We start from the raw sequence: 16,172 nt of genomic DNA on the forward strand, positions 1-16,172 counted from the left end.
CCCACCGCCACCTCCCAACCTGGTTCATGAGAGGACGTGGCTGTAGCAAGATCAGTGATGCTCAGACCTTTGAGGCTTTATTGAATGAAACAGATTTGACAAAGATCTTTTTTTTTTTTTTAAGAAAGGTAGATTCTCTCTTACACACAGTATTTTTTTTTGTCCCAATGCTTCTGATCACAGGGCTGAATTTTGCCCTCACACATGCAGCAGAGGTGTCAAGCAGGCTCTGCCTTGATCTAGAGAATTGTCCCTTGTCCTGGACACAAGGGCTGCACAGGGAGGGATGGCTGGAGGACAGAAGTTGGGACAAGACAGGACCAGGTCACAGGGTGAGACTTGTGCACCGCAGCACTCGGGGACTTAGGTGCAGGTGAATCATGTGAGGTGCAAAACCCATTCCCTGGGTGCCAGGGGACCAAACTCAGCTTCCAGCGTGGGGGGACAGCAGGTGCAGGGAGAATGGGGGAGGTGGGTGCAGTGAGGGGTACCTGCCCAGCTCCCTGCCAGCAAGGAGGTGCCCACAGGCACCCGTTCAGCTGCAGCTGGGGAAGGGTGACTAAAGCAATGGACTGCTTGGGACAAATCTGGGTTAGAAAAATGAGCTTGTGCCAGTGAAGGTAACCGCAGGCACCAGCTGAGTGAGCTGCCCTGGGCGGCAAGCGGGGGTGATGGGTACTGGGAGGAACGGGGGACGTGGGACAAGCAGGAACAAAGGGCTTGGAGAATAAGCTGTGGCCCGGACCATGTTGCACATGTGCAATTCCTCAGTTACTTGTCTTCTCCGTCTGTAAAGAAGAAACAAGGATTCTCTGGCCATCTCCTCCCCAGAAGCCTGGGTCTGGCCAGCAGCCCCAGGACAGGCAGTGGGATGCAACCAGTGGGGAGGAGACCCCTGAGCCCACTCACCTCCCTGCTCCTCCGAGTTGCTCTCCTTCTCCTCTGAGGAACCTGTGGCAGCTGCAAGAAAGTCGCACATCAGCTTACATCAACAACCACGTTAGCTGCAGTCCTCCTCCCCTCTCGGTGTGCTGTCACCCCCAGACTATGCCAGTAGTTATGTGCTAAGGCAGATGCCCTCTCCCAGCTCTGCACAGCCCAGGGCACAGCACAACCCACACGTGGGCACCACAAAACCCATCCCTCTGCCCGAGGCTCTTGCTGCCTTGACCACAGAGTAGCTAGGATGCTCCCCCCTGCCCTGAGCACCAAGACAGCATCGCCCTGGCACACACGGGCTGCAAACCCACCAGTACCGGGTGACTGGTATCCATCACAGCCGATCTTGGGTCTCTTCTCACTGTAGCGGGCACAGAGGTGAGCACTGCCCGCCTGGTTACAGCACCAGTCATACAACTTCAGCTCCTGGTCTGTAAGCAAAATATGAGAGTAAGGGGGTTGAAAGGCAGAGGGAGGTGGGCTGGCCCGGGCAGGCAGGGCACTCGCCTCTTCACTCCCTCCAAGGGCAACAGCATGTCAGGAAACAGGCTGGCACAGAGATCAAAACAATTTACAGGCTACAGCCATGACAGCCTCAAGCTAAGGGATGCCAGGGTTGTCAGTGCTTACCGCGGAAGGGGGATGCCAGCCTGGAGAACCTCCAGTACCTCTCCTGCCGCCCCTCGATGAGCCGGCTCTGGCTGTCGTACAGGCAGCGGACACCGGCGCCGTATGGGTTGGGGGAGGCTGAGTGCAGCATGGAGACACGGGCAGCCCCCCAGCCTGCAAGGGAGCAGCAGTGAGCCCCCGCACAGCCCTGCCCGGCCAGCAGCTCTGTCATGGGGCACTGAGCGGGGCCAGGGCTGGCTCCTTGTTATCCATCACTTGTGGTGCTATGGGTGGTTTGGAGAGACTGACAGGGACTATCCAAGTGGTGCCCTGAGGTGAGACCCCAGTGCTGGGGAGGGTCCATCCCTGCTGTCCCTATGCAGCTTAGACCAGCTGCATACAGTTTAACAAAACATGGACAGGTCAGCCCTCATTCCTCCCCGTTTTCCCTGTCTCTGCAGAAAAGGGCACCCCCCTCCCAATTTTCCTTGGGGTCCCCTGCCCACCCAGCCAGGAGGGACTCGAGCCACCCTTGCAGGGAAGATGGTGAGGGACAGCTCGGGGATGAAGAAGGTGGGGAAGCGGCATGTTCACTTGCCTCCCCGGCTGCTCTTGAAGCGCGGGTCCTGCTGCCCTTGCTGCAGGGTGCAGGGGCAGGCGGGCAGGCCCTGGCTCCACATCCGCGGCTCCTGCTGCTGCCCTGTCCATGCCAGGCACTTCAGCCGGTAGTTGATACCCACACGGCTCTCCAGTTTGTAAATCCACAGCCCACGGAGGTCTGAGCAGGGAGAGAAACCATGAGTCGTCACCTCTGGCCAAGGGGATCACGGGGCAGTTTTGGCTTGAGACAAGAGTCAAATGATGCTGGAAGACGAGCACACATTGACCTCCAGCCATGGGACCTTGTGTTTAACAGTCACCCAAGAGGAGGGAAATGTGGGGAGACTCTCCCCAAAGAAGAAAACCTTGGAACATAGCCATTGCAACAAAAAGTGTCCACGGAACATCAGCCTCAGGGCATAGCTTGTACCCAGGGGAAGCATTTTATGTGCCTGGGGGAAAAGCCTGGCCTTGGTGAACTCAGTGAGAGCCTTGCCACAGTGGCAGGGTGGATTTCAACCCCTGGGAATGTCCTCCCTCCCCCAGAAGCCCTTCTCCAAACACCCCAGGGGCTGCAAGAACCTGTTCCTACCTGTGTTGTAGCCCCTGAATTGGTCAGGGCGATATTTAGCAGCTGGAGGTCTCCGAGTCAAGTCGTCATTGCGGTAAAAGCCATCCCCGCTGTGTGCGGAGGAAAGGGGAGAAATCAGAGGCTGCTGCTCCTGAGTGGGGTTATCTCAGCCCCAGATCCAGCCTGCCCTTCAGCCACGCTGATCCTGAGCATGCAGGACCCCACAGCACCCGAATCACAGCTCTGGGGACAGGAGGGCAAAGACACCAGCTCCCTCAGCCCCCTGCCTCTTCTCTACAGGGTGCTGTTAGTTTTGGGTGCTGCAAATGCTCCTGCCGCATCATGGGCTGTACCCACAGATACCTTGAGACCCCACGAACATCTTCCATGGTTTACCAGCACCTTGCAGGGCAATACAGAGCAGAAACCCACGAGTGGTCATGCTCAGGGAAGCACATACACATGCTTGTACCGCCTGCGCTTCCCATCCCAGCCACCTTTTCCTTACCCAGCTGCAGCAAGCAGCTAAATAGCAAACCCCAGGGACAGAGTGCCTGTAATGCGAGGAGGCAGGAAGCGACTGCTCCGGCCAAGCAGCGGAAATCCCTTCCCTCAACTGTCACGAAGTTCAGCAAACATCCCCTTCTCCCCACTGCTTCCACCCAAACCACCAGGACACTGCAGGCCAGGGACCTCAGAGGGATGTGTGGATCTTAGAGCGAGCGCAGCCCAGCTGTTTGGCACTAACGGGACAAATTTGATTTGGAAACCCCCATATGTTAGGCTATATGGGCGTGGAGACCCCATCTGGTCTGTCCTCATCCTTGCAGAGCACTTAATGGGACACAGGAGGAAGACACGGGGTTGGGGGCCGGGACTGCTGTACCTGGTGTAGCCGATGAGCACGTTGGTGGCAGCCAGCCTGGTGTAATCCCACTGCATGCCACCCGCCTGGTACAGCATCAGGACGTAGGACCTGAAGCCATCCGTGGTCAGGACAGCCTGGTATGTGATTGTCTGGGGGGAAGTGTTGTGGACAGGTAAGAAAGTGAGGAAAGCTGCTGGGTTTAAAATTAGGGGTGCATGTGAGTGCTGGCTGGGGCATGGTGGGGCTGAGGTCTTGGTGTGCAAGGCAAATGCAGCCTGGGCTGGTTTGCATTTTGCATGGAAAATGTGATGATTTTACTTTGATGCTGTTCCATGAAAAGCCTCAAATTCACCCACTTTTATGCTTCTAAAGAACAAACTCCCACCACATTAAAGAGAAAGATTTAACGGAACAGGGAGAGTTCAACTAAATATGTCCCCCCAAAAAACCTGAAAACCACCAAAACATGGGCACAGCCCGGTTCTTTTCCGCCAAAGTCTTCAAGACTGACCTTTTTCACAGAACTAGTTCTTATTTTCAGGCACAGACAAGGTGACGGCCCATGGATCTTGGGGTTTTTGTGACAACTCAACAAGCCCTTGAGCTCCATCAGCCTCTTACCCTCCGAGTGTCAGTCCGTGCTCCATAGGCAGGTGCCTTCTCCCAGGTGATCTTCAGGGTCCAGGCTGCCGAGTAGGAGGACCTCAGGTACCGCCGAACCTTCGTTTCCACGTCACGGACGAAGGGAGGCTTGTCCGTGTTAAGGGTGGGGAACTCCTGCAGGTTGGGTACACCAGTGGATATGTGTTAGCTCCCAGCAGGGCAAAGACAGGTCTAGATTGGGGTCATCCATGGAGCATTGTGGATGAGATTTGGACAGCCCACACACACACACAGGATGTACAGCTCTTAAATTTGGCCAAGAAAAGGGAATTACCACTCATGGACTCCCATCTCAAGGGCCATCCGTACAATTTATCATCCAAAAATGTTTCAGGTGGCTTCACTCACCTGGTAAAAGGTAGTACCGACGCCTCTGGAGAAGTCGGCATTGTCCCAAAACACAGCAATCATGGGAACCTCCTCGCGGCCGCTAAAGCCTCTGGGAGGGGGGTTGGGGTACGTGAAGATGCTGTTGTCCGAGGCTGGGAAAATGATTTGTCCGTTGTCTGTAAACTGAACAGAGGGATCCCTCCATCAGGTGAGATCAGGACCAGTGGGATCCCCCAACACATGGGTGGCAGTCCTCCCATTTCCAGGCCCACTCTGAGGAACACCCAAGTAAGGCCACTACCGGTCACTGCCAAAACAGGCACAAAGTCACCTCCTGCTGCAAATAGACCCTGGCATGATCCCAGTTGATTCAAGCCCATAAGGGTCCCATCCCAGACACCTGGCCCCTGGTCCCTCCCACAGGTTTTTGGGGGATGGTTGCTTGCCCGACAGCAAGTCAAACCAAGGTAGACTCACATAGAGAGAGCTGCGTAGGGTGTTCCCAAACGGGAATCCAGTCTCGGGCTTGAAAAGCGGAGAGTTAAAATCTACCTTTCTTTCCACATACTCTCGATCATTTTCCCTCGCTCCATACCCATAGAGGGGTACAGCTGGGACTGAAAAAGAAAAACAAAACAAAACATACTTACAGCAAGGCCTTTGGTCTGCACCAAAAACTCGAAGGGCTGAAATGATTTCACTTCCACAGGGACCCAGCCTGGGCAGCAGGAGGAGGAGAGGACACAGCCAATAGCCATCTGGGACACCCTGCATGTCACCTACAGGAGCTTGCCCCCATCCCTTTTGTTGCCTTACACATGCACAGCTGCCCCAAACCTGCTGTGGTGGCCTTTGTGGTCATTGTCCCCTCCTGCTCCAACCCCATTGGGGCATCATGCTGAGGGACTGCTGTTAGGAGGGGAAAAACATCACAGAGGACTGTGGGAGGGGGACAGCAGGGAACTAAACACCCACAGCTCTTTCTAGAGGTGTTTACAGTCTCCTGCTCTATATCTATGTCCATTAAATAAAACAAAGAATTTGGAGAGGAAGCATTTTCCAGCTGATGGGACCGTACTTGAAGGTAAGCTCTGCCTGCCAAAAATGCAAGCTCTTGTGCAGGAATTGCATCTCCCCCAGGGATCCTGGTCTTAGATAGCCCCCTCCCCAGTCTCTGGGCACCAAAAATCCCCCAGGACAGTCCTTCAGGAGCCCAGAGGTGCTCCTGCTGCCCAGGCTGCCCCGCGAGCATCACGTACCTGTGGGGCTGGGCAGTAGGTTCAGGGCGGTCACAGGCCCTCCTCGTGGAGCTGGAAACACGGGGGACGATGTGTGGGAGGTGACAGTGGCTGCTGCTGGACTGGGGAGCACCTTCCTGACCCCAGGGATGGGGGCTGGTGGGACTGGGCTGGTGGTGACCGGGCTGCAGGACACGACCGGGCGTGCGGTGGCTGGGAACCCTCTTGGGGTTCCCCCCTGCCCTGGGAAGGCTGCATGGAGGCTTGACCCACTGGCAGCAAGGACTCCATTTGCCAAGCTGGTGGTCGCCTTGTTGCCTGAGAATGGCTGCATGCCAGCAGGTGACAAGGCACTGACAGGTCCTGGCCCTGGGATCTTTGATCCAGGACCGCCAGCAGCAACCCCGGTAGGAGACAGGACAGAGAGCCCTGGGGTTCCCCCAAGCAAGGAGCGAGGTGGGGTCTCCATGGCTGCCCTGGCTCCAGTCACGCTGGGAAGGAGCTGAGCAACATCCCCTCGCCCTGCCTTCAGTCTGGGGAGCACAGCATTTGCTTCCCCAGGCACAAGGCCATTAGCATCCCCAGAGGGATCCCCAGGGCTTCCCGGCTGGCGAGGAGGCAGGAGCAGGGCAGGCCCCCCCAGAACAGCAGCCCCCAGCTCTCCCTTTCCCCCCATAGAGGACCCCACTAGCGACTCACGTGCCGAAAGCCCGGGGCCAGCAGACGCCCCCTCTGCAGAGCTTTCTCCCTCCAGAGCAGAAGGCAGCACTGGGGCAGCATTGAGGGATGTGGGGGCACGGAGCGATGCTTCTCCAGAAGGTGCTGGCGTCCCTGAGGCCACCTCAGGAGACCACAGCTGGGCACCTCCAGCATCACCCACCAGCCCACCTGGTGCCCCCAGAGCCAGTGGGGTGCTCCTGCTCTGGGTGCTGCGGACAAAGTGGGGGTCTCCATTGGGTGCCAGCCCCGAGGTCAGCCTATGTCCAGGGAGGAGCAGAGAAGCAGGCAGTGAGGTGGCCGTGCCATGGGAGACACCACCAGCACCTGGAGCCACCGGGAGCAGGGGTTGCGTCTCCTGGGGGGAGGCAAGGGCAGACGGAGCCGACACTCCTGACGTGGTCTGTATGATGGGTCCTGCTCCCTCTCCCAGGCTGGCATTGGAGGAAGGTCCCCTGTTAGCTAAGGCACCCCCAGGCAGATCCACCACATTGGCTTGACTCAGTTTTGCATCAGAAAGTCCAAGATCAGCACTGCTCTGAATGCCAGGGGCAGATACAGGGGGTTCCTCAGGGCCAGCAGCCTCCAAGCCTGTGCTCAAGCCATTGCTGGCTTCACCAGCTCCAGGAAAGTTTGCTCCATTGGCAGCTGACCCAGTTGATGAAGACCCCACAGTAGATGAAGAAGTAGATGCAGACTGCAGCACAGCTGCTGCTTCTCCATCAGTGGCTCCTGAACCAGCTGGTTGCCCTTCAGCAGCAGTCTGCCCCAGGGATGTTCCATCACCAGCTGCTTCACCTGTGCCTTCCCCTGCAGCAGGAGTGACCCCAGGCTCAGCACCCAGCGGGGGCTTCAGAGCTCCAGGAGTGCTGCCCGCACCAAGGGCACTTGGTCTGCCTGTATCCAAAAGAGATGATGTTGCCACCACATCACTGGGAGAGGCAGGACCAGGCAAGGAACCTGCACCAGCAAGTTGATTCACGGGTGCTCCCTGGGCAGCACTGAGGTCGGGGCTCACTGGTGTCTCTGCCCCAGACACAGGGCCAGCTGCAGATCCCAGGGGTGGGTAAGCAGCCCCAGGAGCACTGGGAAATTCACTGGGCAGGTCCCTTGGTCCTTCAGCCCCCGAGAGGTCTGGCTGTGGCCCAACACTGCCAAGAGATGCAGGACCAGGTGGGGACACTTGCCCTAGTGCCGGGGCTGCTCCTGTCCCTGCTCTGTCCCCAAGAGCTGATGGAGGGTACAGTTCAGCATTCACCAAAGCCCCTGTTTCTCCTGCTGGCAGCTCCCCGGTGTTAGAGGGATCCTGCTGAGCACTGAAGGCTGAAGGGCTTGTCTCTGTGTAGGGACTTTCACTCTCTGGGTTTCCTGCCTGTACCACATTCCCTGTGCCATCAGCCCCTAGAACCTGAGCAAGCCCTGGGCCAGTTTCACTGTCTGGAGAGGCTGGGGACAGGCTGTCAGGGACAGGGGCAGCAGCTGGGATGAGTCCTGCTCCATCATCCTCTGAAACGGAGGATGTTGCCACCACATCACTGGGAGATGCAGGACTGGACAAGGAACCTGCACCAGGCTGTTGATTCACTCCAGCCACTGTCCCACTGCCTGCAGCAGAGATCAGGGATGGCTCAAACTCAGTCCCACTGCCTGCTTCTCCCAACACCGGCTCTGTTGTACCAGTGCCATGTCCTTCCACTGCTGGCAGCCCTGGGTTTGTGCCAAACTGGTCCCCGAGGGCAGGTGATGGGGGTCCGGCTGGTCCATAGGCTGCTTGGCTGGGGACATCCCATGCTGAAGTCATAACAGTGCCTGGTCCGCTGGCTCCATGGAGACCTGCTCCGTGGGGAGCACCAGCTGCTGTTCCCCACGGCTGTGGTTCCTCAAAGGATGGAGACACGGGTGCTCCCTGGGCAGCACTGAGGTCGGGGCTCACTGGTGTCTCTGCCCCAGACACGGGGCCAGCTGCAGATCCCAGGGCTGGGTAAGCAGCCCCAGGAGCACTGGGAAATTCACTGGGCAGGTCCCTTGGTCCTTCAGCCCCCGAGAGGTCAGGCTGCAGCCCAACACTACCAAGAGATGCAGGACCAGGTGGGGACACTTGTTCTAGTGCCGGTTCTGCTCCTGCTCTGTCCCCAAGAGCTGATGGAGGGTACAGTTCAGCATTCACCAAAGCCCCTGTTTCTCCTGCTGGCAGCTCCCCAGTGTTAGAGGGATCCTGCTGAGCACTGAAGGCTGAAGGGCTTGTCTCTGTGTAGGGACTTTCACTCTCTGGGTTTCCTGCCTGTACCGCATTCTCTGTGCCATCAGCCCCTAGAACCTGAGCGAGCCCTGGGCCAGTTTCACTGTCTGGAGAGGCTGGGGACAGGCTGCCAGGGACAGGGGCAGCAGCTGGGATGAGTCCTGCTCCATCATCCTCTGACACGGAGGGTGTTGCCACCACATCACTGGGAGATGCAGGACTGGACAAGGAACCTGCACCAGGCTGTTGATTCACTCCAGCCACTGTCCCACTGCCTGCAGCAGAGATCAGGGATGGCTCAAACTCAGTCCCACTGCCTGCTCCTCCCAGCACTGGCTCTGTTGTACCAGTGCCATGTCCTTCCACTGCTGGCAGCCCTGGGTTTGTGCCAAACTGGTCCCCGAGGGCAGGTGATGGGGATCCTGCTGGTCCATAGGCTGCTGAGTTGGGGACATCCCATGCTGAAGTCAAAACGGTGCCTGGTCCGCTGGCTCCATGGAGACCTGCTCCGTGGGGAGCACCAGCTGCTGTTCCCCACGGCTGTGGTTCCTCAAAGGATGGAGACACGGGTGCTCCCTGGGCAGCACTGAGGTCGGGGCTCACTGGTGTCTCTGCCCCAGACACGGGGCCAGCTGCAGATCCCAGGGCTGGGTAAGCAGCCCCAGGAGCACTGGGAAATTCACTGGGCAGGTCCCCTGGTCCTTCAGCCCCCGAGAGGTCAGGCTGCAGCCCAACACTGCCGAGAGATGTGGGACCAGGTGGGGACACTTGTTCTAGTGCCGCTTCTGCTCCTGCTCTGTCCCCAAGAGCTGATGGAGGGAACAGTTTGGCATTTGCCAGAGCTTCTGTTTCTCCAGCTGGCAGCTCTCCGGTGTTAGCAGCATCCTGCTGAGTGCTGAAGGCTGAAGGACTCGTGTCACTCTGGATATCTGCATAGAGACTGTCATCCCCTGGAGCTCCTGCCTGTGCTATGTCCCCTGGACCCTCGGCCCCCTGACCCTGGACCCCAGCAGCGGGCCATGCCAGTCCATCAGGGACGAAAGATGCTGGGCTGGGGACATCTGAAGCTGAACTCAAGCCAGTGCCAGATCCATTGGCTCCCTGGGGAGTACCAGCAGTGATGTCCCATGGCTGTGACCCCCCAAGAGACGGAGACACGGGTGTTCCTGAGGCAGCAGCAAGGTCAGGGCTTGTTCCTGTCTCTGCCCCATCACCAGCTGGAGGCAGGGTGCCAGCCCCAGCCCCCAGGGGTGGGTAAGCAGGCCTCAGAGCACTGGAGTTGTCTGTGGGGGGTGGCAGAGCAGATGCAAGCAGTGGTGGCTGTTCTCCGATGGGGATCTGCCATGGAGCAGGCTGCAGGGATGGTTTGGCGAGACCCCTTGTTCCTACATCCTCTGTGGGCAGCACAGTGGCCGGGACTGGGGGATTCGTGTCACTCTGTGCATCAGTGGGAACCCTTGGGGCCAATAGCGAGGTGACCGTGTCCTCTGTTGCCTCAGGTGCCGCAGGTGCCTCAATGGTTGCAGATGACAGGGTTGAACCTTCCGATGACAGACCAGGAGCTCCCTGCCCATCCCTGTCCCCATCGCCAGCTGGTGCCAGTGAAGCAGCCGGGCTCAGCGCTGCCTGGCTGGGGGGAAGGGAGGGCTCCCCTGGACTTCCCACTGTCGCGCTCTCCGGAGACAAGAAGGATGAACCAGCTGTGCTGAATTCACCATTTACTGCATCTCCCCTGGCTCCAGGAACCAAAGCTGAGAGACTTTCCTCGGCAGCCGGGGCTGTTTCTTCCTCTGGCTCTGGGGCAATGCCCCGAGCCCTGCTCAATATCCCACCCTGCTGGGTTGTGATCACCCTCCCAGCGCTGGGGCTGGGGCTCCAGGAGTTTGAACTATCTTCTGTTTGAATACCCACAAGCAGGGTTGTGCCTTCCTTGACTGCTCCCGTGCCTGTGGTCACCCCTTGGCTCGGCAGGACGGTGACACCAGCACCCACAGGACTGCCAGCAGCTGGCTGTGCTCCCCAGGTGACTGCTGGCAGAGTGGGGAAGAGCACATCACCAACAGTGGGGTCTAGGTTCTCTGCTTCTTCCCTGGTCACAGCTGCAGGGACATCCTCCTTCACACCTGCAAAGAGAGGGGTGGTCCCTAGGTGGGCGGTGGGAGCAGCCCCTGTTACATCGAGTGCTGCTTCTGGGGTGACAGCGGGGTGCTGTGCAGGGATGGCGGCAGTGCTCGTGGCTGCAGTGGGAGCAGCTGAACCCCCCTTGTTATCCTGAGACGTGTTAAGAGGCTTGGTCACGTTTATCAAAGTCGGTGCTGTAGAGCCGTATGCACTTGCCGCTGTCACCAAAGCATCTGTCTGAGCCCCAGGAGGGAAGGACGGGCTCGATGGGCTTCCAGCGAGGATACTCTCGGCTGTCTCAGCATTGGCCACTGTGGTGCTCGTCTCTGCAGTGCCCATCACCAGGGCATGGGGCCCCTTACTCTCTGTCGCAATGGGAGAAACTGTCCCTGCAGCAAATGACCCCTCAGTAGTGACGGGGATGGCAGCGGCAGCCCTGAGCCCTGCAGAGAAGTACAAAATGGAGCATTAAACCAGGTGCTGGAGCCAACAGCCTGATAGGCCCAGCCACACATCTCCTCCAGCTGAGCTCAGGATGCTCCCACTCCTTCTTAAATGCTGCTGTGACATCCTGCATTTCTCTTAAGGGCCACGGAGTGCACCCTGGGCTGCCTTAGGCACAGCACTTCACAGCACTTTCTGCATCTCCAGCATCAGCAGCCACCAGCTGAGACAGGACACAACTCATCACAGGTCAGGGAGAGACGTGGGTGCAAGCACGGAGGAAAAGGCAGACACTGTAATCCAGCCCAGTTAGGCTGGGGATGGTACCGCCTGGCCACTGGCAAGAGCTGAATCCCAGTAAGTCTGGTTCATTGCCCCCGAGGTATCTGTGCAGCTCTGCCGCCCCAGGACAGCCCTCAGCCCTCTTTGCCTCCCTGGAGGGACACCCCTAAACACAATCACTTCTGTGGAGCCCCAGGGGTGGTTCTTGCATTTTGTCACCTTTCGAGTGTCTGAGGGACATTTAAATACACTTTACCCAAAGCCCTTGGGCAGGTAGGACAGCAAGAGACTAGTGAAACATTCCCTGACTGCAAATGGCTCCTGACCTGCTGCAGCTAAAACAGGTTTGCTAAACCTCTCCTGAGTGGGGACTTGCCTGCTCCTGCCCCTGCTCCTCTTGCCCCCAGCTGGGTGCAGCACCCAGGGGTTCCCTGCCAGCTGAGGGAACATTCAGCAGCTCCTGCTTACAGCTGCCAAAATCCTGCCTCATATCCAGGAGATTCCCTGAAAGGGGAAGGAGACACCACCCCACACCCCAGGAGTTTCTCCCAGCACCCACTGGCACCCCTGGGTGACGTTTCACCCAGACTTATTTTTAGGACAGGGATGCGGGCTCTGGGAAGACCAAACTGCCGCCGTTGGCTCCAGGAGGAGCCGGGCGGATCTGCTGACGCTTGGCTTTAGGCAGCTGCAATTAGGGGAGATGAAGGGCACCCTGAGGGTGAGACCCAGCAGGGTTTTGTCGCAGCCTGACAGCCCGAGCCTGTTCCCCATCCCGGTGCTCTGGTTTGTCAGGTTCCCCCTGCCAGGCAGCAAGATGTCCTTGTAATGGAGATGCCCCCAACACCACCATTGGCTCAGCTCGTTAGCTTGCAGATAGTTTGTGCCAGTTATTAATGAACATTATCTCCTCTGCCAGAGCAGTTTTTTGAGGGGTCCATCCTCCTCCAGCCCTCCATTCCCCTCCCAGCACACTGCTGCTTCACCCTCTTCCCCTGCTGAAATAAGATTTTTGCACCAACCCCCACCAGTCAGAGGAGATCAGCCACTTCCTTCCTTGTCTCAGGGAAAACAAAACACATCAGTCAAATCCCCCGGGTTATTTTGGCACACTCCATCCCAGCAAATCCATATTTTATCTTAATTCTTCCATGCGGAGCAGGAAACACCATCTACCCCATGCAACTCATTCATGGGAAGCTTGTGCAAGAGGGGCCCAGCATGGAGCACCAACGTGTGCTCTTCCTGGGGACGTGGGAGGGATGAGAGCATCCCTGGAGCCCCGCTTCACCGGCTTCCAGCCCTCAGCTCCCTCCCTGGAGGGGTATGTGGCTGCACGGAGGCTCCTGGGCTGGGCTCTCGCCTATCCCACAGGTCCATGCCTGCAACCAGCACTTCAGGGTGATGCCTGTCCCATAAAATACTTTACTAGCTCTTTGGCTGTAATTGATTGCAAGGACTGGTCATAAAAGAAATTTCCAGTGCAGCCAGGAGGGAACCATACTGTCTGTGTTAGGCTGAGTCAGAGGTCTGCAAGGGCCCGGGTAGCACGTGTGCTAACAGAAAAACATCGGACGTACCGTGCAGAATCCATATGCAGCATCCCACGAAGGTGGAGGTTTTCCATCGCCCGGTCCCCATGGCTGGGGCCTCTGCGCAGGCAGAGCACTGGGGAGCTCAAATGGAGGTGAGAGTGGCAAGAAGCAGCTCCGTCCGTCCGTCTGTCCCTCCCTCCCTGCCTCTCCTGTGGAACTGGAGTCCCGCAGGTGCAACCCTGCTCCTGCTCCCTCCCATTTATAGGGATGGCAGAAGGAGGCAGGTTACAGCTGCTGTCCCCTCCCGCCCCCAATGTCCCTGTCACCATTCCTTTGCTGCTGAGCCCTCCCCTTCCCAAGCATGGATGTCCTGTTCAGCCAAGGTGTGAGGTGGGGAATACCCAAAGGTCACCCTGCAGCGACCCCCTAGGGACCGTGGCACAGCCCAGTGCAGCTCCCTGGGCACCAGCACCAGCTGGCAAAGCCCAGCCTGGAGCAGTTTGTAGCACCACCAACAGTGTCACAGCAGCCTCCCCATGGTCCCTGCAGGACCTCCTCCCCACAGCAACTTCCCCATGGACCCCGTGGGACCTGTTGCTCACACAGGGGAGTGGGCCATGGAGCTGCAAGTAGTGGTAACATGGCAATGGCAGCTGGTGCCACCATGCCTGTGGGGACACCATGGGCACTAAAATCAGCGGCTGAGTGACGTCTCAGCCCAGGGCAAGGCAGGACTCAAGTCCCCATTTGGTTCAAGGCTTCCCTGGGAGCAGAGGCACATTCTGAACCTGGGAGACGTATGGCTAGGGACAGGCCCTGGGGTGTCAGCTGAGTCCCCCAGTACTCAGCTGCAACTGGGAGCACTGGAGATCCCAATCCAGAGCCCCTGCAGGGTTTTACACCTGCACCTCAGTATGGGCACAGCAGTGCCAGGGAGCTGGGAGGGGGCAAAGGGCCAGGGAAGCTCCTCTGCGAGGTGGAACCAGCATCCACAGAGGCTGGAGCAGGAAAAGGCACAGCCCAGGACCCCCTCCCCTGGTACGGGGATCCCCTGGGTCACTTCATCCTGATCCCCTGGTCACTTCACTTGTGTGTCTCCCTTCCCCCGGAGTAGCAATCCCCACTCCCCACCTTGAAAACTGTTGCCAGCTCCTGCCCCCTCCAACAGCATTATGCATACCCCCACCACCACACAGTTTTGTAGTCAATTAAACGCTTCTTAACCAGAAATGCCCCTGGGCAACTCGTACAAAGTATTATGAGAGGTGTTGTTGAGCAGTACACAGTGTCCTGCTGGAGCTGGGCTCCACAGGGCAGGTGGCAGCGGCCGGACACACCATGCCACTCCAACCCGCCGCCTGGGCAGCATTAACGGGGGAAAAGCCAGGGGAGGCCAAGTCACGGCCAACAAAACCCCGTCCTATAAACCCACGCATTACCCCCTGGCAGCGGGAACAAGGCACAGACGGTAAATCACAGGAGAGCTCACCTGGAACAAATGCCCGCCCACCAAAAATGCCAGCACGGAGGCAAAAACAGAGGAGGACAGTGTGTCAGGGGCCCGTGCAACCAGCACTGTAGATCACGGGGTGACCACCCAGCCAGTGACCACCCAAGCAGCTGCCACACCTGGTCCGATGGAGGATTAGAAGGATGCAAACCCACCGTGGGAGAGTTGCTCCTACCTGTGCTGACGATGCCTTATTGCTTTGGAAAGCCACCTTGACAGCAGATTTGTGCTGACGCTGGAGAGAGTTGCTCCAGCTGGGGTTTGAGGTGCAAAAGGTGGTAGAAACCACAGGAATTGTTGCAAATTGCTGCTCAGCATAGGGGAAAATAGCTCAGTTGAAGTAAAGCGCTTCCAGCCCACCTCACCCTGAGCTCACCTGCAGGCTCCTGCCCATGATATGCTGGGACTGGCACCGTTCCCAGACCCTCGTGCCTGCACCTCCTGCCCACACTGTCCCAAAAAGTCCCATGTCCTTCCTGCTTCTCCAGCAGAGCTGTAGGGGTGACAAACCAAGCTCGTTCCTCTGCTCTGGCAATGGCACATCCTCTCAAGAAAGCCTGCAGACACCATGGGTCACCCCTTCTCTCGAGGACGGTGCCCTGTTCCCACCTGGGGAAGGGGCTTTTCATAGATCCTTCTGCTACACCTGAACCCAAGGTCCTGGCAAGCCACTGGCTCCTGCAAGGATAATGATCATCTACTGTTACCAAGGACCAAAGCATTGGATTGGCACCAGAGCCCCCCAGGAGCCTGAAGCTGGGGGGAAATGCTGAGAATCCCAGTGCATGGGGCCTCTGCACCATTCGACACAGCACAGCATGGCCTGGCATGGTGCCTTATCAGCCTTCCTGGAATTAATGGGGTGGTTGTTCCAGCCCTGCGGAGATCCTGGCATCTCCTACTGGCACCGCTTCGGCCTCCTGGCAAGGGCATTTGGGGAGGGCTCAGGGGAAGGGGGGAATCGGGTTATCCATCAACCCTGCAGGTTCTGGGTGACTTGGCAAGCTGGGCGCATTGCAACACCCTCCTCCCGGACAGCAGGAACCGGGCTACAGCCGCCGGAGGGCGTGAAGGGGAATGGTACACTGGAAGGGACACCTGAGTCACAAGGGACTCAAGACGCGTGTCTTGTGATGCTGCTGAGCCCTCCAAAGGCAACTGTCCCGCTGGGCACAGGGTCCGCTCTTCGGGATGATGCTAATAGGTGGGAGTGAGTGACAGCAAAGAGGCTGAGAAACTACTTACAGGCTGGGAAAGTAGCAGGAGCCAGATCTGACCTCTCAGGGGTCCATGGCAGACAAGCAGCCATGGGGAGATAGTGATGCCCAGCATCCTCAAGGAGGGCAGGCACAGAGAGCATGGGCAGTGTCAGGAGCTTGTGAGAGCTTCGTGTCCTCAACACTGGGGCAGTGCCAACCATCCCCATGGGAGCCACGTCCCCACACTGTGCCACTCTTCTCCCTCCCAAGGTGGGTTTGCAGAGGGGCTCAGTGTGACCAGAGCATC

The 16,172-nt window shown here is 58.2% G+C and overlaps 1 protein-coding gene across 3 annotated transcripts; it reads right to left on the reverse strand.

The window, feature by feature from the left end:
- Window positions 1-55: 55 nt before the first annotated feature.
- LOC139828652 (mucin-4-like) lies at window positions 56-13,406 on the reverse strand. 3 transcript variants are annotated; one of them, XM_071812682.1, is made up of 12 exons: window positions 13,202-13,406; window positions 6,518-11,338; window positions 5,058-5,197; window positions 4,599-4,763; window positions 4,209-4,364; window positions 3,606-3,736; window positions 2,741-2,829; window positions 2,147-2,326; window positions 1,570-1,722; window positions 1,257-1,370; window positions 910-960; window positions 56-788 (listed from the first exon to the last, which is right to left on the reverse strand). In XM_071812682.1, exons 1-12 carry the CDS (start codon window positions 13,260-13,262, stop codon window positions 772-774), a joined length of 6,078 nt encoding a protein of 2,025 aa, XP_071668783.1. In that variant the 5' UTR covers window positions 13,263-13,406; the 3' UTR covers window positions 56-771. The 3 variants fall into 3 exon arrangements, with proteins under 3 accessions (XP_071668783.1, XP_071668782.1, XP_071668784.1); XM_071812681.1 differs by having other exon boundaries at window positions 1,251-1,370; XM_071812683.1 differs by lacking the exons at window positions 6,518-11,338; window positions 13,202-13,406 and adding an exon at window positions 5,840-6,468 and having other exon boundaries at window positions 1,251-1,370.
- Between the last annotated feature and the right edge of the window lie 2,766 nt (window positions 13,407-16,172).

Source organism: Patagioenas fasciata, chromosome 9 (genome assembly GCF_037038585.1).
Source record: "Patagioenas fasciata isolate bPatFas1 chromosome 9, bPatFas1.hap1, whole genome shotgun sequence".
Taxonomy (NCBI): Eukaryota; Metazoa; Chordata; class Aves; order Columbiformes; family Columbidae; genus Patagioenas; species Patagioenas fasciata.